This window comes from Bombina bombina, chromosome 11 (assembly GCF_027579735.1).
Source record: "Bombina bombina isolate aBomBom1 chromosome 11, aBomBom1.pri, whole genome shotgun sequence".
NCBI lineage: Eukaryota > Metazoa > Chordata > Amphibia > Anura > Bombinatoridae > Bombina > Bombina bombina.
Window position 1 is genome coordinate 59,235,341 of NC_069509.1, and position 22,957 is coordinate 59,258,297.

General features: G+C 39.5%; 1 protein-coding gene and 1 long non-coding RNA gene across 2 annotated transcripts in view; both read right to left on the minus strand.

Annotated features, from left to right (window-relative positions):
• Positions 1 to 284: 284 nt before the first annotated feature.
• LOC128641844 (serine hydroxymethyltransferase, cytosolic-like) overlaps positions 285 to 22,957 on the minus strand; it is a 147,500-nt gene continuing 124,827 nt past the window's right edge. Inside the window, exon 13 of the mRNA XM_053694406.1 lies at positions 285 to 431. Within this exon, the coding sequence (XP_053550381.1) occupies positions 370 to 431 (62 nt within the window). The 3' untranslated portion in view covers positions 285 to 369. The remainder of the gene's footprint in view (positions 432 to 22,957) is intronic.
• LOC128641845 (uncharacterized) lies at positions 17,305 to 21,038 on the minus strand. The gene is made up of 2 exons (XR_008399589.1): positions 19,567 to 21,038; positions 17,305 to 19,516 (listed from the first exon to the last, which is right to left on the minus strand). It is a non-coding gene; the product is annotated as an uncharacterized LOC128641845 (long non-coding RNA).

The window sequence follows — 22,957 nt, forward strand, 5'->3', positions numbered from 1 at the left end:
TGCTTAAAATTGCATGCTCTATCTGAATCATGAAAGAAAAAGAAAAAAAACTGGGATTAGCATCCCTTTAACACACACACACACACACACACACACATATATATCTATATATATATATATATAGATAGATAGATAGATAGATAGATAGATGATAGATAGATAGATAGATAGATAGATAGATAGATATATGTGTGTGTCCAATTGGCTGAAGGTGTTAAAATTCTATCTAAATCATGAAAGTTTAATTTGCTTGAGATTTTCTGTGTGAATAAAGTCCTAAGGGGGACTTTTACAAAGAGTATTTTATTGATCTTTTGTTAAACCATAAATTACTGTACTGGTTTACTTTGTGAGGTTATTTTGTGGTAATTATTTCAGATTTTCATTGTTCATTCCTGTTTGATACCTGACTTGAGATAAGATGCCAGATCCTGAGGAAAAAAACAAAAACAATTTGCTCTCATTGATTTGTACAGAGATTAACTTATTACACCAGGTACAAAAGAAATAGTTGTTTTTTTCTCTGTAGAAACAGATTAAACAGACAGGGCCCTATTTAAGAAAGTGCGAGCGGACATGATCCGATATTGCGTATCATGTCCGCTGCACATCGATAAATGGCGACAGCATACGCTCTCTGCATCTATCATTGCACAAGCAGTTCTTGTGAACTGCTGGTGCAATACCGCCCCCTGCAGATTCGCGGCCAATCGGCCGCTAGCAGGGGGTGTCAATCAACCCGATTTTCTATTCTGGCATTTAAAATAGCTGATTTTGAAAAATATATATATTTCAGTAACTGGTTATAGAAAGGCTATGTAAACGAGAGACAGTATTAGAAAGCAACTCCCAGGGTGGGGGGGAGACATAACGAAGCTTATATGAATAGGTGTTCCTGCAGCAGCCGAGTACATTGCACCTTTAATCAAAGAGTATGAAACAACTAAATGTGTTACATTTATACATTTGTTTAAAGGGACAGTAAACACCTTAAAATTACAACATTTTCTGCAGTCTTCCTATAGATTAACATATCAGCAGAGACTGAATATTATTAGAACAGATTAACACCTTTTTGGCAGAAATTGTTTTTTAAAGGGACACTCAGGTCAAATTAAATTTTCATGATTCAGATACAGCATGTAATTTTAAACAACTTTCCAATTTACTTCCATTAAAAAAATGTGCACATTCTTTTATATTTACACTTTTTGAGTTACCAGCTCCTACTGAGCATGTGCAAGAATTCACTGACTATACGTATATGCATTTGTGATTGGCTGATTGCTATCACATGGTACAGGGGGAGTGGAAATATACATAAAGAAATCTACTACTTATTTGAATTTCAGAGTAAATGCTATTGTATTGTCTTGTTATCTTGCATTTGTTGATTATGCAAATCTACTGTGTTGACTGGTCCTTTAATGGACAAACCCCACCCTCCACTTTCCTTATTGGGGGGAGCCAATCTGGAGAAGACAGGACTTACCAATAGTTAATTAGGGTCACAGATGTAGCCGGGTTAGGCTTGTGACCCCTACCATATGCTTGTTCAGTTTTCAGGACTGGAAAAATCTACAATTTTCAGACAAATTACAGGAAAAGGGGACACACTAAATAATGACTGTATATTGCAAAGTTGTTTTACTGTGATTAATAAAGCATTTTATATTACAGTGTTTGCTGTAGATATTTACATTGTATTGCTCTTTTATATGCTTTTATATACTATTCCTAAACTGTCCCTTTAAGATGTACCTATACATGCTTTGTTTAATTCCATACTATAGGATCTTGGGTTATACTTGCCTTTAATCCATTCATTGATTTAAAGGGACATGAAACCAAAATTCTTTTTTTATGATTCAGATAGAGAATACAATTTTAAACAACATTCCAATTTACTTCTATGATCTAATTTGCTTAATTCTTTACATAACCTTTGTTGAAGAAATAGCAATGCACATGAGTGAGCCAATAACATGAGGCATCTATGTGCAGCCACCAATCAGCAGCTACTAAGCCTATCTATATATGTTTTTCAATAAAGGATACCAAGAGAATGAAGTAAATTATATAATAGAAGTAAATTGGAAAGATGTTTAAGATTTTATTCTCTATCTGAATCATGAAAGAAAAAATTTTGAGTTTCATGTCCCTTTAAGTTTAGTTATTTTTTAGGACATTATTTTATTTTCTGATCTATCACTGCAGTACAATTGATATTCATTTTATTATAATATTAAAAAGAGTTGGAAATGTGTTCCCAGCCAATTGAATTGACCTCAGCGCATTGTGATAATTATTACTCAGATCTGCAAATATCTAATTAAAAAACACCAACTGCTCCAACTCTCACTTTGCTGTGTTCCGGGGTAACATTGGCAGCCTTACCCTACAAAAAGTACAAATTTAATGAATGAGGAAGAACAACAAAAAAAGTCAGACAACAGATTTATTGGCACATTGTGGGTGTTTTTCCCCCCCAATTATTTTTAGCTGTTTGCCACCTATGTGTCTTGTCTTTCTTAAAGGGACATACATGTAGAATTTAAACTTCCATTATACAGAGAAAAAAATGCAATTTTTGGAGATTTTAAATATAATTCTATTATCAAATGTACTTCATTCTCTTGGTATTCTTTGTTGAAAAGCCCACCAAGGTAGGCTCAGGGGCAGCTGTACCCTACTGGGAGCTAGATGGTAACTGGTAGCTAATCACATATATCACATATATGACTTATAGCGGGACAGATAGCTCAGCATGCTAATGCACTGTGGCTGAGTTTTGTAGTTCGATCCCTGGCGATGTCCTTCCATCCTTCCGATGTTGATAAAATGTGCTGTGCCTTGAGACCCTTATGGGGGATTAGCCTTGCTTTACAAGTACCCAATACATACATTGGTTCTGCAGATTTGTCTACAGCTGAATTTAACTATCGGATAGATTTAGAATTTTGCGAGCAAAGGGGTGTGTTAGCTACGCGTGTTTCCCCCCCCCCCCCCCCGCACCTTTTAAATAATGCTGGTATTTAGAGTTCTCTGAAGGGCTGCGTTAGGCTCCAAAAAGGGAGCGTAGAGCATAATTTACCGCCATTTCAACTCTCAATACCAGCGTTGCTTACGGTAGCGGCCAGCTTGAAAAACGTGCTCGTGCACGATTCCCCCATAGGAAACAATGGGGCAGTTTGAGCTGAAAAAAAACCTAACACCTGCAAAAAAGCAGCGTTCAGCTCCTAACGCAGCCCCATTGTTTCCTATGGGGAAACACTTCCTAAATCTGCACCTAACACCCTAACATGAACCCCGAGTCTAAACACCCCTAACCTTACACTTATGCATATTATTATTAACACCTAATCTGCCTCTCCGGACACCGCCGCAACCTACGTTATCCCTATGAACCCCTGATCTGCTGCCCACAACGTCGCCTGATCAGATTGAGCTTGCATTCTATTGGCTGTTCCGAATCGGATTGAACTTGAATCTGATTGGCTGATTCAATCAGCCAATCAAATTTTTCCTAACTTAATTCCGATTGGCTGATAGAATCCTATCAGCCAATCGGAATTCGAGGGACGCCATCTTGGATGACGTCCCTTAAAGGAACCTTCATTCGTCATCTAGTCGTCTGGAGAAGAGGATGTTCCGCGCCGGAGGTCTTGAAGATGGAGCCGCTCCTCGTCGGATGGATGAAGATAGAAGATGCCGCTTGGATGAAGATGTTTGCCGGTCCGGATGTCCTCTTCTGCCCGGATAGGATGAAGACTTCTGCCGCTCTGGATGTCTTCTTTTGGTCCATCGCTGCTCGGCTGAGTGAAAACGACTCAAGGTAGGGAGATCTTCAGGGGGTAGTGTTAGGTTTATTTAAGGGGGGTTTGGGTTAGATTAGGGGTATGTGGGTGGTGGGTTGTAATGTTGGGGGGTGGTATTGTTTTTTTTTTACAGGCAAAAGAGCTGTTTACTTTGGGTCATGCCCCGCAAAAAGCCCTTTTAAGGGCTGGTAAGGTATTAGAGCTGTTAACTTTTTATTTTAGAATAGGGTAGGGCATTTTTTTTTATTTTGGGGGGCTTTGTTATTTTTTTAGGGGGCTTAGAGTAGGTGTAATTAGTTTAAAATTCTTGTAATCTTTTTTTATTTTTCGTAATTTAGTGTTTGTTTTTTTGTAATTTAGTTTAGTTGATTTAATTGTAGGTAATTGTAGGTAGTTTATTTAATTTATTGATAGTGTAGTGTTAGGTTTAATTGTAACTTAGGTTAGGATTTATTTTACAGGTAATTTTGTAATTATTTTAACTAGGTAGCTATTAAATTGTAAATAACTATTTAATAGCTATTGTACCTGGTTAAAATAAATACAAAGTAGCCTGTAAAATAAATATAAATCCTAAAATAGCTACAATATAATGATTCGTTATATTGTAGCTATATTAGGGTTTATTTTACAGGTAAGTATTTAGCTTTAAATATGATTAATTTATTTAATAAGAAATAATTTATTTCGTTAGATTAAAATTATATTTAACTTAGGGGGGTGTTAGGGTTAGGGTTAGACTTAGCTTTAGGGGTTAATACATTTATTATAGTAGCGGTGAGGTCCGGTCGGCAGATTAGGGGTTAATATTTGAAGTTAGGTGTCGGCGATGTTAGTAAGGGCAGATTAGGGGTTAATATTTTTTTTTATAAGGTACCCGTTTTATATTGGGGTACTGTTGCATTCCTATTGACTGATATTTTCAAATCAGCCAATAGGATGACAGCTACTGAAATCCTATTGGCTGTTCAAATCAGTTTAAATAGGTACTTAGCGATGTTGGCAAATCGCAGACTAGGGGTTAATAGTTTAAATAGGTACTTTGCGATGTGGGTGAATGGCGGTTTAGGGGTTAATAACTTTGATAGATACTTTGCAATATGGGTGTTGGCGGATATATTAGTTATTGCGGTGGGGGTGGGTGGTTGAGAGGTAGATTAAAGTTAGTTAAATTCGATAGTTGAATAGTTGCCAAACTAGTGCCTTATTGTGCTGCCGTCACTGCACACCCCAGAGCTTACAGTCCTTCTTTTCAACAAAGGATAACAAAAGAATGAAGCAAATTTAATAATAGAAGTAAATTGGAAAGTTGTTTAAAATTGTATTCTCTATCTGAATCATGAAAGAAAAGTTTCATATCCCTTTAATATGTGTGTGGGTATATATAGAGTGTGTTTTTTATGGGGTAAGGACAGGCCTAGAACAAAAGTGAAGCTTACAAACCTATTGCCTGAATTTTTGAATCCTTTTCTGTGGTTAAAATGACAGCATTAACTGCATGAACTAATCAAATAGATTTTTAAATAAAGGGCTGCTTGCTTACCGGTTCAAATGAATATGGAAAAATTTGTTGTTTTTTGTCCCCCATTTGTCCAGAAACGAATGCACATGAATAGCATTTACTAACTAAAATAATAAAATCCAGCATGGGGTGATATGGCCATATATGATACACACAGGCCGATTTATCATGGCCCGAATGGAGCCAAATAACCCTCTAGGCTCGCAGGAAACAGAAGTTAAGAAGCAGCGGTCTTAAGACCGCTGCTCCTTAATTCGTCCGCCGCCTCTGAGGCTGTGGACATCAATCCGCCCGATCTCATACGATCGGATTGATTGACACCCCCTGCTGAATCTGCAGGGGGCGGCATTGCACAAGCAGTTCACCAGAACTGCTTGTGTAATGCTAAATGCCTACAGCGTATGCTGTCGGCATTCAGCGATGTCTGGCGGACATGATCGCTACAGCGGATCATGTCCGCCAAATGATAAATCAGCCCCACAGGCTCATTGTGACAGCGTGGGGTCGAGACCTTGCTGCACTATTGGAATTAGTGTTAGGAGGGTTGGAGTAAGTGCGCTAAAAAAAGCTAAAGGTATCAAATAAAATTTAGCTCCTTCTTAGTTGTTGCTTAATATAAAATTTAAAAAGAGATTTTTTTATATAAAATTTGTAACAGACGTCCTAAAATTTGCTAATACTTTGTTTCATTGAGCAGTGGTCAGAGAAAAAGAGTCTAATATTTGTGGTTATATGTGCTAAAATTACTCAAATGGTAATTAATTGTTTAAAATTAAAAAGAACACACACATTCACCTTTGTCATATAGTTTTTTAGCTACTTTAGCTTTTATTAATAATTTGCATTACTCAATGTGAATAGTTTTCACACGCAATAATTTTTTAGCACTAGTAACAAATTATTTTTTCACATTAGTTCTTTTTTTCTACAGTGACACTTTCACTTATCACTCAGAAAGGTTTCTTTTTAATTTTAAACAATTAATTACCATTTGAGTAATTTTAGCACATATAACCACAAATATTACAATCTTTTTCTCTGACCAATGCTCATTGAAACAAAGTATAAGCAAATTTTAGGACGTCTGTTCCAAATTTTATATAAAAAAAATCTCTTTTTAAATTTTATATTAAGCGACAACTAAGAAGGAGCTAAATTTTATTTGATACCTTTAGCTTTTTTAGCGCACTTACTCCAACCCTCCTAACACTAAAACTATCCTGAAAAGAACGAAGGATCTTTTCATTTTGTAAGTTGTGTGGTATCCTCTTTGTACCAGCGCTCTACTGATACCCCTCAGACTATGCACTATTGGAATTCCCAGCTGGTATGGTACTGTTGATATAATTTGTCACAAGCAGTAATGAACTGCTGAGAGCTAGGTGCTGATTGGTGGCTGCACATATATGCCTGTAAGCATTGGGTCACCTGTGTTCAGCTAGTTCCTAATAGCGCATTGCTGCTTCTTCAGCATAAAGGATAAAAAGAGAATGAAGCCATTTTCAAGTTTCATGTCCCAGTCATACCTGGTCTCCAGTAGTATAGTAACCTATGTGCAGGTGTCCGGTATCAAAGCAATCTATTTTCTAGTGACACAGACTGCTCATGTTCCCCAGTAGTCATAGCTTGTGACACACTACTAGAAGTCTATACTGTTTTTAGTTGCTGCTGTTCAACTTCCTTCTTATAGGGACAGTAAACACCAAAAATGTTATTGTTTAAAACAACAGATAATCCCTTTATTACCCATTCCCCAGTTTTGCATAAACAACAGTTATATTAATACACTTTACTTCTGTGATTACCTTGTATCTAAGCTTCTGCAGACTGCCCCCTTATCTCAGTTCTTTTGACAGACATGCAATTGTGCCAATCAGTGCTAACTCTTAAAGGGACAGTCTACACCAGAATTGTTATTATTTAAAAAGATAGATAATCCCTTTATTACCATTTCCCCAGTTTTGCACAACCAACACGGTTATATTAATAAACTTTTTACCTCTGTGATTACCTTGTATCTAAGCCTCTGCAGACTGCCCCCTTATTTCAGTTCCTTTGACAGACTTGCATTTTAGTGAATCAGTGCTGACTCCTAGGTAATTCAATGGGCATGAGCACAATGTTATCTATATGGCAAACATGAACCAATGCCCTCTAGTTGTAAAAAACTGTCAAATGCATTCAGATATGAGGCGGCCTTCAAGGGCTTAGAAATTAGCATATGAGCTTACCTAGGTCTAGCTTTGAACTAAGAATACCAAGAGAACAAAGCAAATCTGATGATAAAAGTAAATTGGAAAGTTGTTTAAAATAACATACCCTATCTGAATCATTGAAGTTTAATTTGGACTTTACTGTCCCTTTAAATAAAGTATACGTTTTGTGACCCTATTTGCTGTCTGAAACAGCACGTTATCCCTGTAATCAAGCCTATTCCTTGTGTCCATTCACTTCAAATGTACAGCCAGTGTCTATTTACCTATAATTGTGTTTCATGTTGCTTTGTCCCTCTCTAGAATCAAGTCTGTTGTCCTGTAATCCTGACCACTTGCTTTCTAGCCTTGTACCTGCAATGAGTAAGGAACTCTATGAGCTTTGCTTAAACTGAAAGCAAAGTTAAATGAATGAGTGCCCGGTTTTTAAAAATCCTATTAAAAACAGTGGCACTTTCATTCATTAAACTTTACATTGCAATACTTTTTTCTTTAGCAAAACCAGACCGGCGATCCTCCTCCCGCAGCTCCTCTGTACTTAGCACAGCAATGGCAAAACCGGCTTCCTCCAATCATGGCGTGCACTCCAGAGCGTCCAGTTTATGAGGCCAAGCAATGATTGGAGGAAGCCAGTTTCGTTATTGAGGTGCTACGTACAGCGGAGCTGCAGGCAGAGTATCGCTGGTCTGGATTTGCTAAAGAAAAAAGGTAAGTATTTTTAAAAAAAGCTGCAATGTAAAGTTTAATGAATGAAGGAATGTGACCATGTTTTTAATAGTATTTTTAAAAACCGGGCACTCATTCATTCAACTTTACATTCACTTTAAAGGTACAGTGGGGCAAAAAAGTATTTAGTCAGCCACCAATTGTGCAAGTTCACCCACTTAAGAAGATGAGAGAGGCCTGTAATTTTCATCATAGGTATACCTCAACTATGAGAGACAAAATGTGGAAACAAATCCAGACAATCACATTGTCTGATTTGGAAATAATTTATTTGCATATTATGGTGGAAAATAAGTATTTGGTCACCTACAAACAAGCAAGATTTCTGGCTCTCACAGACCTGTATCTTCTTCTTTAAGAGGCTCCTCTATCCTCCACTCATTACCTGTATTAATGGCACCTGTTTGAACTTGTTGTCAGTATAAAAGACACCTGTCCACAACCTCAAACAGTCACACTCCAAACTCCACTATGGTTAAGACCAAAGAGCTGTTGAAGGACACCAGAAACAAAATTGTAGGCCTGCACCAGGCTGGGAAGACTGAATCTGCAATAGGCAAGCAGCTTGGTGTGAAGAAATCAACTGTGGGAACAATAATTAGAAAATGGAAGACATACAAGACCACTGATAATCTCCCTCGATCTGTGCAAGATTTTACCCCTTGGAGTCAAAATGATCACAAGAACGGTGAGCAAACATCAAAGAACCACACGAGGGGACCTAGTGAATGACCTGCAGAGAGCTGGGACCAACGTAACAAAGGCTACCATCAGTAACACACTACGCTGCCAGGGACTCAGATCCTGCAGTGCCAGTCGTGTCCCCCTACTTAAGCCAGTACATGTCCGGGCCCATCTGAAGTATGCTAGAGAGCATTTGGATAATCCAGAAGTGGATTGGGAGAGTGTCATATGGTCAGATAAAACCAAAGTAGAACTGTTTGGCAGAAACACAACTCGTCGTGTTTGGAGGAGAGAGAATGCTGAGTTGCAACCAAAGAACACCATACCTACTGTGAAGCATGGGGGTGGCAACATCATGATTTGGGGCTGTTTCTCTGCAAAGGGAACAGGACGACTGATCCGTGTACATGAAAGAATGAATGGGGCCATGTATCGTGAGATTTTGAGTGCAAACCTCCTTCCATCAGCAAGGGCATTGAAGATGAAACGTGACTGGGTCTTTGAGCATGACAATGATCCCAAACACACCACCCAGGCAACAAAGGAGTGGCTTCGTAAGAAGCATTTCAAGGTCCTGGAGTGGCCTAGCCAGTCTCCAGATCTCAACCCCATAGAAAACCTTTGGAGGGAGTTGAAAGTCTGTGTTGCCCAGCGACAGCCCCAAAACATCACTGCTCTAGAGGAGATCTGATTGCAGGAATGGGCCAATATTCCAGCAACAGTGTGTGACAACCTTGTGAAGACTTACAGAAATTGTTTGACTTCTGTCATTGCCAACAAAGGATATATAACAAAGTATTGAGATGAACTTTTGATATTGACCAAATACTTATTTTCCACCATAATATGCAAATAAATTCTTTCCAAATCAGACAATGTGATTGTCTGGATTTGTTTCCACATTTTGTCTCTCATAGTTGAGGTATACCTATGATGAAAATTACAGGCCTCTCTCATCTTCTTAAATGGGAGAACTTGCACAATTGGTGGCTGACTAAATACTTTTTTTCCCCACTGTATTTGTTTAGTTATAAGCGTTTGTATCAAAATAAGAGAAGTATTTTTTCCAATTTTGCATTATAAATCAAGTAATGGCATTTTTAGAGATGCTGGATTGGTTTTAGGACACTATTGAGGTCATAAGAAGTCAGGCCTTTAAAGTAAGGGCATCTGGATGCACAGCTAGAATGAAGCAACAGAAGAAAGAAATAGCAGGAGCTTTTACCTTCATATAGCTCTTGGCAAATCCGTGTTGTAATTTGCCTGGAATATAATCCTAGGATCACCATAGACTGTATAAACTCTAATACTAGAGTGCTGTTTATATGTTGGCTGTCTAATTCCTTGGCTTACAAAATAAAAAGAAAAGATAGTTGTGACATTTCTCAAAAAAGTACCCAATGTACCAGGGCCAAAAGAGTTCAGAGTAGTCTAAATACGTAAGAATTTGCAGATCATGAGCAAAAAACTTTTTCTCCTACATTGGTGTATCCAGTCCACGGCTTCATCCTTACTTGTGGGGTATTCTCAATCCCTACAGGAAGTGGCAAAGAGAGCACACAGCAGAGCTGTCCATATAGCTCCCCTCAGGCTCCGCCCCCCCAGTCATTCTCTTTGCCGCTCTAACTAGTAGCAAAGGGGCATTGCAGTAGCACCTTACCTAGACGACATTTTAATACAGGCGTCGTCCTTTCACAAAGCAAGGGCTCATACGGACATTGTTCTAGCCTTTCTAAGGTCTCACGGGTGGAAGGTGAGCATAGAAAAAAGTTCTCTGTCCCCGTTCACAAGGGTTCCCTTCCTGGGAACAATAATAGACTCGGTAGAAATGAAAATCTTTCTGACAGAGGTCAGGAAATTAAAACTTTTGAACACTTGTCGAGTTCTTCAATCCATTCCTCAACCCTCCATAGCTCAGTGCATGGAGGTAATAGGACTAATGGTTGCGGCAATGGACGTGGTTCCCTTTGCTCAAATTCATTTAAGACCATTGCAACTGTGCATGCTCAAACAATGGAATGGGGATTATGCAGATTTGTCTCCCCAGATTCAGATGGACCAGAAAACCAGAGACTCACTCCTCTGGTGGTTGTCTCAAGATCACCTGTCTCAGGGAATGAGTTTCCGAAGACCGGAGTGGATCATTGTCACGACCGACGCCAGCCTCTTAGGCTGGGGCGCGGTCTGGGAGTCCCTGAAGGCTCAGGGTCTATGGTCTTGGGAAGAATCTCTTCTCCCGATAAACATTTTGGAATTGAGAGCGATATTCAATGCGCTCCAGGCATGGCCTCAACTAGCGGAGGCCAAATTCATCAGATTTCAGTCGGACAACATGACGACTGTAGCGTACATCAATCATCAGGGGGGAACAAAGAGTTCCCTGGCGATGAGGGAGGTATCCAAGATAATCAAATGGGCAGAGGATCACTCCTGCCATCTATCAGCAATTCACATCCCAGGAGTGGACAACTGGGAAGCGGATTATCTGAGTCGTCAGACTTTCCATCCGGGGGAATGGGAACTCCACCCAGAGGTTTTTGCTCAGCTGACCCAGCTATGGGGCATTCCAGATCTGGATCTGATGGCGTCACGTCAGAACTCCAAAGTTCCACGTTACGGGTCCAGGTCCAGGGATCCCAAGGCGACATTGGTAGATGCCTTAGTAGCGCCTTGATCAATCAATCTAGCTTATGTCTTTCCACCGTTTCCCCTTCTCCCCCGGCTAGTAGCCAGGATCAAACAGGAGAAGGCTTCAGTAATTCTGATAGCTCCTGCGTGGCCACGCAGGACTTGGTATGCAGACCTGGTGAATATGTCATCGGTTCCACCATGGAAGCTGCCTTTGAGGCAGGACCTTCTAATTCAAGGTCCATTCGAACATCCAAACCTTGTTTCTCTGCAACTGACTGCTTGGAGATTGAACGCTTAATTCTAGCTAAGCGTGGGTTTTCGGAATCAGTTATAGATACTCTGATCCAGGCTAGAAAGCCTGTCACCAGGAAAATTTACCATAAGATATGGTGGAAATATCTTTGCTGGTGCGAATCCAAGGGTTACTCATGGAGTAAGATTAGAATTCCAAGGTTATTATCTTTTCTCCAAGAAGGATTGGAGAAAGGTCTGTCAGCTAGTTCCTTAAAAGGACAGATATCTGCTCTGTCTGTTTTATTACACAAGCGTCTGGCAGCCGTGCCAGATGTTCAGGCATTTGTACAGGCTTTAGTCATAATCAAGCCTGTCTACAGACCTGTGGCTCCTCCATGGAGTCTAAATTTAGTTCTTTCAGTTCTTCAAGGGGTTCCGTTTGAACCTCTACATTCCATAGATATTAAGTTACTATCTTGGAAAGTTTTGTTTTTAGTAGCTATTTCTTCTGCTAGAAGAGTTTCTGAATTGTCTGCCTTGCAGTGTAATTCACCCTATCTGGTGTTTCATACAGATAAGGTCGTTTTACGTACCAAACCTGGTTTTCTTCCAAAAGTGGTTTCCAATAAGAATATCAACCAGGAAATAGTTGTTCCTTCTCTGTGTCCTAATCCAGTTTCTAACAAGGAACGTCTGTTACACAATCTTGATGTGGTTCGTGCTTTAAAGTTTTATCTAAAAGCAACTAAAGACTTCAGACAAACATCGTCCTTGTTTGTCGTCTATTCTGGCAAGAGGAGAGGTCAAAAGGCGACTGCGACCTCTCTGTCTTTCTGGTTGAAAAGCATCATCCGGTTGGCTTATGAGACTGCTGGAAGGCAGCCTCCTGAACGAATTACAGCTCACTCTACTAGAGCTGTGACTTCCACATGGGCTTTCAAGAATGAGGCTTCTGTTGAACAGATTTGTAAGGCAGCGACTTGGTCTTCACTGCATACGTTTGCCAAATTTTACAAATTCGATACTTTTGCTTCTTCGGAGGCTATTTTTGGGAGAAAGGTTTTGCAAGCAGTGGTGCCTTCCGTTTAGGTTACCTGACTTGTTCCCTCCCTTCATCCGTGTCCTAAAGCTTTGGTATTGGTTCCCACAAGTAAGGATGAAGCCGTGGACCGGTTACACCAATGTAGGAGAAAACAGAATTTATGTTTACCTGATAAATTTCTTTCTCCTACGGTGTATCCGGTCCACGGCCCGCCCTGGCATTTTGGTCAGGTTTAAATTTATTTTTTTGTAAACTACAGTCACCACTGCACCCTATGGTTTCTCCTTTTTCTCCTAACCGTCGGTCGAATGAATGGGGGGGGCGGAGCCTGAGGGAAGCTATATGGACAGCTCTGCTGTGTGCTCTCTTTGCCACTTCCTGTAGGGATTGAGAATATCCCACAAGAAAGGATGAAGCCATGGACCGGATACACCGTAGGAGAAAGAAATTTATCAGGTAAACATAAATTCTGTTTTTTTTTATTTTTTTTTTAAATAATGCAAATTAGTAACTTTTTCCCCGACTGGTAAACTATTGACACATTTTTCCATCCCTGCTTTTTAGTAGTCAAATGTGCCACTTTGTATGGGAAGTTTGAGCCCAAATAAATACTATTTTTGAAATGTATTTATAAATTTAGCACAAATTTATGTGAGGAAGGAATCTGTCCTAAAGTGTTTGCAGGTCTTGACTGAAAAATCTCCGTTCTGTACTATCACTTAAAGGACCAGTCAACACATTAGATTTGCATAATCAACAAATGCAAGATAACAAGACAATGCAATAGTACTTAGTCTGAACTTCAAATGAGTAGTATATTTTTTTATAACAATTTTCAAAGTTATGTATATTTCCACTCCCCTTGTACCATGTGATAGCAATCAGCCAATCACAAATGCATATAAGTATAGTCTGTGAATTCTTGCACATGCTCATTAGGATCTGGTGACTCAAAAAGTGTAAATATAAAAGACTGTGCACATTTTTTTTAATGGAAGTAATTTGGAAAGTTGTTTAAAATTACATGCTGTATCAAAATCATGAAATTTTAATTTAACCTGAGTGTCCCTTTTTCTTTCTTTCATGATTCAGAGCATGCAATTTTAAGCAAATTTATAATTTATTCCTATAATCTATTCTTTTCAGTCAATTTCTTCATTCTCTTGGTATCTTTATTTGAAAAGCAGGATTGTAAGCTTAGGAGCCAGCCCATTTTTAGTTCAGCACTTGAGTAGCACTTTGTTTCAAGAGAACAAAGAAAAATTTATAATGGAGTAAATTAGAATGTTGCTTAAAATAACATGCTCTATCTGAATTGTGAAAGAAAAAATTTGGGTTTCATATCCCTTTAAATAAAGAAGAATATAGTTAAGATCTGCAAATGTTAGCAAAAAGTTGAAACCTGGAGCTGTATACTAGACTGCAGCAGCTTAGAATGCAAGGGGAAAAAACACCTCCAGTGTAAGCAGCCTGATTGCAGAACACCAAGTCCATAAATGTAGAGTAAACCTCTGCAGAATACTATACACTTCAGAGGGATCGATTTATCAAGTCCTTTGCCTGGCTACAACTGCAGGGGTTCCATTACATATGCAGCGTCGCCCGCAAAATCCTCCGCTGCCAGATTTTACGCGACTTTGCATCATCTGTGACTGGTTTTGAACACTCGCACTTAATGATGCTGCCATGTCCCTCTGCAGCTCTATGCTACGATTGTGTAACCTCTCTTGGCTCCTGAAGAACCTCTCTTGGCCTCTTTGTACGCTCTCTGTGCTTGTTATGAGCCTCCTCTGGAGTGCAATGTACAGGTGAAACTCGAAAAATTAGAATATCGTGCAAACGTTCATTTATTTCACTAATGCAACTTAAAAGGTGAAACTAATATATGAGATAGACTCATTACATGCAAAGCAAGATAGTTCAAGCCGTGATTTGTCGTAATTGTGATGATTATGGCTTACAGCTCATGAAAACCCCAAATCCACAATCTCAGAAAATTAGAATATTGTGAAAAGGTGCAATATTCTAGGCTCAAAGTGTCCCACTCTAATCAGCTAATTAAGCCATAACACCTGCAAAGGGTTCCTGAGCCTTTAAATGGTCTCTCAGTTTGGTTCAGTAGGAATCATAATCATGGGAAAGACTGCTGACCTGACAGTTGTGCAGAAAACCATCACTGACACCCTCCATAAGGAGGGAAAGCCTCAAAAGGTAATTGCAAAAGAAGTTGGATGTTCCCAAAGTGCTGTATCAAAGCACATTAATAGAAAGTTATGTGGAAGGGAAAAGTGTGGAAGAGAAAGGTGCACAAGCAGCAGGGATGACCGCAGCCTGGAGAGGATTGTCAGGAAAAGACCATTCAAAAGTGTTGGGGACTTTCACAAGAGCCACCACACACAGACGGATCCTGGACATGGGCTTCAAATGTCGTATTCCTCTTGTCAATCCACTCCTGAACAACAAACAACGTCAGAAGCGTCTTACCTGGGCTAAAGAAAAACAGACCTGGTCTGTTGCTCAGTGGTCCAAAGTCCTCTTTTCTGATGAGAGCAAATTTTGCATCTCATTTGGAAACCAAGGACCCAGAGTATGGAGGAAGAGTGGAGAGGCACACACTGCACGATGCTTGAAGTCCAGTGTGACGTTTTGATTTGGGGAGCCATGTCATTTGTTGGTTTTGGTCCACTGTGCTTCATTAAGTCCAGGGTCAACACAGCCATCTACCAGAAGATTTTGGAGCACTTCATGCTTCCACAGACATGCTCTATGGGGATGCTGACTTCATTTACCAGCAGGACTTGGCACCTGCCCACACTACCAGAAGCACCAAAACCTGGTTCAATGACCGTGGAATTACTGTGCTTGATTGGCCAGCAAACTCGCCTGACCTAAAACCCATAGAGAATCTATGGGGCATTGCCAAGAGAAAAATGAGAGACATGAGACCAAACAATGCAGAAGAGCTGAAGGCCACTATTGAAGCATCCTGGTCTTCCATAACACCTCAGCAGTGCCACAGGCTGATAGCTTCCATGCCATTGAGGCAGTAATTGCTGCAAAAGGGGCCCAAACTAAGTACTGAGTACATACAGTATGCATGCTTATACTTTTCAGAGGTCTGATATTGTTCTATGTATAATCCTTGTTTTATTGATTGCATGTAATATTCTAATTTTCTTAGATTGTGGATTTGGGGTTTTCATGAGCTGTAAGCCATAATCATCACAATTATGACAAATCACGGCTTGAACTATATTGCTTTGCATGTAATGAGTCTACCTCATATATTAGTTTAACCTTTTAAGTTGCATTAGTGAAATAATTTAACTTTTGCAAGATATTCTAAATTGGATCAAAGTTTAGGATTAAAGGGTAACTGACTAAGGGAAAACGTACAGCTGAATATACTTATATAGTGTTGAAAAATTATGTTACTAAAACATTTTAATTCTTAATATTTCCCAGAAATCCTTTCATAGAAGTTTGCATGTAAAAAATTATATGCGTTAGTTTTTATATTATGTAATGTTATGATTTCCCTTGTTTACAACAATTACAATTAACATATAAACCATGGAGACAGCTGCACAAATAAGAGATTAATCTGTTTTATCAATGATCAAATCATAAGTTATGCCAGATGTCCCATATGATTTGCCCAACAAATGTTTTAAATCAGCAGCAAACCAGCACATTTTGTGAATTAATAACAATTTACAGCATTAAATTCACAACAGACTTAATTTCTTTACGATTGTATTCCTTTCCTTGAAGTATAACTGAACGCATACAGGGGCCAATTTATTAATGTGCGAGCGGAGATGATACGATGTAGCGTATCATGTCCTCCGCACATCGATAAATGCAGAGAGCATAAGCAGTCTGCATTTATCATTACACAAGCAGTTCTTGTGAACTGATTGTGCAATACTGCCCCCTGTAGATTTCGCAGGCAATCGGCCGCTGGCAGGGGGTGTCAATCAACCCGATCGTATAGGAGAGGGCGAATTGATGTCCGCGGACTCAGAGTATTCAGGCCCACATTCAGGCCTTCCGTTGCTGGGCTGTAGGGAGAGGACTGGATTAGTATCATTTTTAACATTCATTATCTCATTTGGTATTTCTCTCCCCTTAGATAAGTATTTATGACTGTGCCTGTGGCCCACTGTTGACCCCTGGCTGTACCCCTAAAAAAGTATTATTCGTTCGCTGAGCCATAAAAGCTTGCCATTAGAAGGAAACAAGTTCTTTCCAAGCTTAGAAGCCAGCACATGGTTAAGATGGGGCAAATAGGATGGTGTAAAAATGCTTAGAATAAAAAAATTACAATAAAGGGAAACCAGCTGTTCTTGCAAATGTTCTTTACGGAGTAGTATTATTTTACCTTTAAGAGTGTAACAGGTTTTGTGAATAAGTTTTAAATAAGATTCAGTCTTTACAAAAGTAAAATTTTAATAAAAAAAATTAACACATTTTACCATTTAATAAAATTACATTAAACACAAATGATATGTTAGATAGGATATATTCAAAGCAAAGATTAGCTGCAAATTAATACAAAGATGTATCTTTTTAAATTATATTTGTTGTTTTCATATTAAAAATAAAGGGTGTAAAATGTTAGCAGCCAGAAAGCAATAAGTACTACAGTGTTGTAACCTTGGTTTTTTTCTCTGTTGATCCCAATCAGGGATAGCTATAAATAGGTCGCTAGAGTATTCAGCCAATGACTGTGTGGAATATAGCAGTGTTATATCCGGAGTCTTCCACTTTATAACAGAAATTGGAAATCCCACAATTTTCAGAATTAAATTAAAGGGGACAAAATAATGAAAGTATATTGCAAAGTTTTTAACCCCATATAAATAGACATTTTACAATCTCTAAATGTTAAATGTTACTTTAAAATGATAGTTAAAGTGCCATAAAACATTTGAGTCATGTGCATATTATAAAAGGGTCAATTGAGGTAAAACAGTGTGTGAAAAAAAAGAGTAAAAAAAAAAAGAGAAGAAAAACAAAGCTTATAAGCATTTTAATAAAATTTCCAAAAATCTGCAAAATTACTAACACCTTGTGGTATCATATAACAAAATGTGTATGTGAGGATAATTACTTATGCAAGCAAGGGGGGGGGGTTGAGGAGGGACAGAAAGTACTGTTACTGCTTGTTGCCAAGAGGCTTGCTTGTTTACATGGGGAGAATGTCACATGCTTTGTGAAAGCTTCAGCATTATAATATGCACTACTTTTGTCACGTAACTCTGCCCCCTACCGTGCACGTGTGCATTCTGCAGAAGCTATGGCCTGTATAGCACCTTCCAAATATGGAAATACCCAGGGGGAAGCTTGCTGCAAAAAAAACTATGCCTGAATTAAAGGGGTTAAACAGGGGGGTGAAAACTGAAATCGTTTCGCAGGTAAACTAACTTTTGTTAGTTCATACTGTTTTATCTCCCTTTAAGCCAATTTAAAAATATCAACTTTTAGCGTTTTGTGGAAGATGAAAAGTGTTGTAAGAAGAAACTGTAGCTTGGTTGTGTCTGTTAGGGATAAAAATTCTTGATCCAAAATTAAATAGGTTTGTTCCAAAGATTGTAGCATTTAAAAGGGACAGTAAACACCTTGAGATTTGTATATAAAATGTTTAGTATTTAAAGAAAAGAAAAATTACCAGCCTAAATTTCCAAAGCACTTTACAAAATGTGTCTTATTTTTTGAGCTGTTATTCTACACCAGTTAAAGAGAAATAAAATCAACAGTTTTATATGGATAGTATACATCAGCAATTAAGAACAGAATTGCAAAAAATCTGAGCACAAAATATACGTTATAAAGCATTTAAAACAATTGTGTTACCACAATTAACAAACGGCTAGATTACGAGTTTTGCGTTTTGCGCGGCTCGGTGCTAACTTGCAAGTTATTTCAACCACTCACCTCCCTATAGCGCTGTTATTACAGGTTTGCATAAACCCGCGTTAGCAGGCAATATGGCAGCGTTGAGCTCCATTGAGCTCCATACCGCACCCAAATACCAGCGCTGCTTTGAGCTGGTTTTACGTGCTCGTGCACGATTTCCCCATAGACATCAATGGGGGTAGCTGGCTAAAAAAAAGCCTAACACCTGCAATAAAGGAGCGTAAAGCTCCGTAACGCAGCCCCATTGATTCCTATGGGGAAAGAAAAGTTATGTTTACACCTAACACCCTAACATAAACCCCGAGTCTAAACACCCCTAATCTTCTGCCCCCAACATCGCCGACACCTACATTACACTTATTAACCCCTAGAGGCCTATTTATCATATGTCTGTCGAACCTGATCCGACAGACATCGCTGAATGCAGAGAGCAATATGCTCTCCGTATTCAGCATTGCACCAGCAGCTCACAAGAGCTGCTGGTGCAATGCCGCCCCCTGCAGACTCGCGGCCAATCGGCTGCCAGCAGAGGGGTGTCAATCAACCTAATCGTACTCGATCGGGTTGAATTCCGGCGATTCCTGTCCGCCTCATCTTTAGACCGCTGCTTCATAACTGGTGTTTCTGGTGAGCCTGCAGGCTCGCCAGAAACACGGGGCCTCAAGATCCATTCAGAGCTTGATAGATATGCCCCCTAATCTGCCGCCCCCAACGTCGCCGCCACCTACATTACAATTATTAACCCCTAATCTGCCGCCCCGACATCGCCGCCACCTACATTACACTTATTAACCCCTAATCTGCCACCCCCAATGTCGCCGCCACCTACATTACAATTATTAACCCCTAATCTGCCGCCCCGACATCGCCGCCACCTACCTACACTTATTAACCCCTAATCTGCCGCACCCAATGTCGCCGCCACTATACTAAAGTTATTAATCCCTAAACCTAACCCTAAGTCTAACCCTAACACCCACTAACTTTAATATAATTAAAATAAATCTAAATAAAACTTACTATCATTAACTAAATAATTCCTATTTAAAACTAAATACATACCTGTAAAATAAACCCTAAGATAGCTACAATATAGGGATAGGGCGGCTAGGGATAGGCAAGGTGTCTGTACACGGACACTGGCGTCCATGACTAGCCCTTGCAGTGCCCGCCACAAACTTAGTATATATTTTCTTTCTGATTAAATAATAGGAATAAAAAAAAATATCTAGTGTGAATAAAGTTAGTGGCTTGTCAAGAGACAGCTAGTGATATTGGGTGATAAGTTATGGAATAAATAAAGCCTGAGTGAAATACTGGATGTGTATCTGCATCTGTATAATAACACCCAGCACTATACAAAGACACAGTAGTGACACTGGCACATGGGTATAGCCAGACAAGGGCTGGTTATAGGGTCAGTGGTATCTGCATCAGTATAATAACACCCAGCGCTATATAATGACACAGTAGTGACACTGGCACATGCGTATAGCCAGACAAGGGCTGGTTATAGGGTCAGTGGTATCTGCATCAGTATAATAACACCCAGCACTATATAATGACACAGTAGTGACACTGGCACATGCGTATAGCCAGACAAGGGCTGGTTATAGGGTCAGTGGTACATGCATCAGTATAATAACACCCAGCGCTATATAATGACACGGTAGTGACACTGGCACATGGGTATAGCCAGACAAGGGCTGGTTATAGGGTCAGTGGTATCTGCATCAGTATAATAACACCCAGCACTATATAATGACACAGTAGTGACACTGGCACATGAGTATAGCAAGACAAGGGCTGGTTATAGGGTCAGTGGTACATGCATCAGTATAATAACACCCAGCGCTATATAATGACACAGTAGTGACACTGGCACATGGGTATAGCCAGAGGAGGACTGGTTCTAGAATCAGTGGTATCTGCATCAGTATAATAACACCCAGCACTATATAATGACACAGTAGTGACACTGGCTCATGGGTATTGCCAGAGGAGGGCTGGTTATAGGGTCAGTGGTATCTGCATCAGTATAATAACACCCAGCACTAGATAACGACACAGTAGTGACACTGGCACATGGGTATTGCCAGAGGAGGGCTGGTTATAGGATCAGTGGTATCTGCATCAGTATAATAACACCCAGCACTATATAATGACACAGTAGTGACACTGGCTCATGGATATAGCCAGAGGAGGGATGGTTATAGGATCAGTGGTATCTGCATCAGTATAATAACACCCAGCACTATATAATGACACAGTAGTGACACTGGCTCATGGATATAGCCAGAGGAGGGATGGTTATAGGAGCAGTGGTATCTGCATCAGTATAATAACACCCAGTACTATATAATGACACAGTAGTGACACTGGCTCATGGGTATAGCCAGAGGAGGGCTGGTTATAGGATCAGTGGTATTTGCATCATTATAATAACACCCAGCCCTATATAATGACACAGTAGTGACACTGGCACATGAGTATAGCCAGAAGAGGGCTGGTTATAGGATCAGTGGTATCTACATCAGTATAATAACACCAAGCACTATACAAAGACACAGTAGTGACACTGGCACATGGGTATAGCCAGAAGAGGGCTGGTTATAGGATCAGTGGTATCTGCATCTGTATAATAACACCCAGCGCTATTTGACACAGTAGTGACACTGGCTCATGGGTATAGCCAGAGGAGGGCTGGTTATAGGATCAGTGGTATCTGCATCAGTATAATAACACCCAGCGCTATATAATGACACAGTAGTGACACTGGCACATGGGTATAGCCAGAGGAGAGCTGGTTATAGGATCAGTGGTATCTGCATCAGTACAATAACACCCTGCACTATATAATGACACAGTAGTGACACTGGCACATGGGTATAGCCAGAGGAGGGCTGGTTATAGGATCAGTGGTATCTGTATCAGTATAACACCCAGCTCTATATAATGACACAGTAGTGACACTGGCACATTGGGTATAGCCAGAGAAGGGCTGGTTATAGGATCAGTGGTATCTGCATCAGTATAATAACACCTAGCACTATATAATGACACTGGCACATGGGTATAGCCAGAGGAGGGCTAGTTATAGAATCAGTGGTATCTGCATCAGTATAATAACACCCAGCACTATATAATGATACAGTAGTGACACTGGCACATGGGTATAGCCAGAGGAGAGCTGGTTATAGGATCAGTGGTATCTGCATCAGTATAATAACACCCAGCGCTATATAATGACACAGTAGTGACACTGGCACATGGGTATAGCCAGAGGAGGGCTGGTTATAGGATCAGTGGTATCTGCATCAGTATAATAACACCCAGCACTATATAATGACACAGTAGTGACACTGACACATGGGTATAGCCAGAGGAGGGCTGGTTATAGGGTCAGTGGTATCTGCATCAGTATAATAACACCCAGCACTATATAATGACACAGTAGTGACACTGGCACATGGGTATAGCTAGAGGAGGGCTGGTTATAGGGTCAGTGGTATCTGCATCAGTATAATAACACCCAGCACTATAAAATAATGTTTTTAATTTCAAATGTACCTTGGTGTCCTTCACTAAGGTCTGTACTTTGGAAAATGTCCACCACAGCCTTTGTCTGTGCCTATCCCTGCTAATAGTTACATTGTAGCTATCTGAGGTTTTATTTTTATTTCACAGCTAAGTTTGTATTTATTTTAACTAGGTAGACTAGTTAGTAAATAGTTGTTAACTATTTACTAGCTACCTAGTTAAAATAAATACAAATTTACCTGTAAAATAAAACCTAACCTGTCTTACACTAACACCTAACCTTACACTACAATTAAATCAATTACAATGAAATACAATTAACTAAATTACAAAAAAAAATTAAACACTAAATTACACAAAATAAAAAAGAAATTATCAAATATTTAAACTAATTACACCTAATCTAATAGCCCTATCAAAATAAAAAAGCCCCCCCCCAAATAAAAAAAACCCTAGCCTAAACTAAACTGCCAATAGCCCTTAAAAGGGCCTTTTGCGGGCATTGCCCCAAAGAAATCATCTTTTTTTACCTGTAAAAAAAAAATACAAACAACCCCCCAACAGTAAAACCCACCACCCACACAACCAAACCCCCCAAATAAAATCCTATCTAAAAAACCTAAGC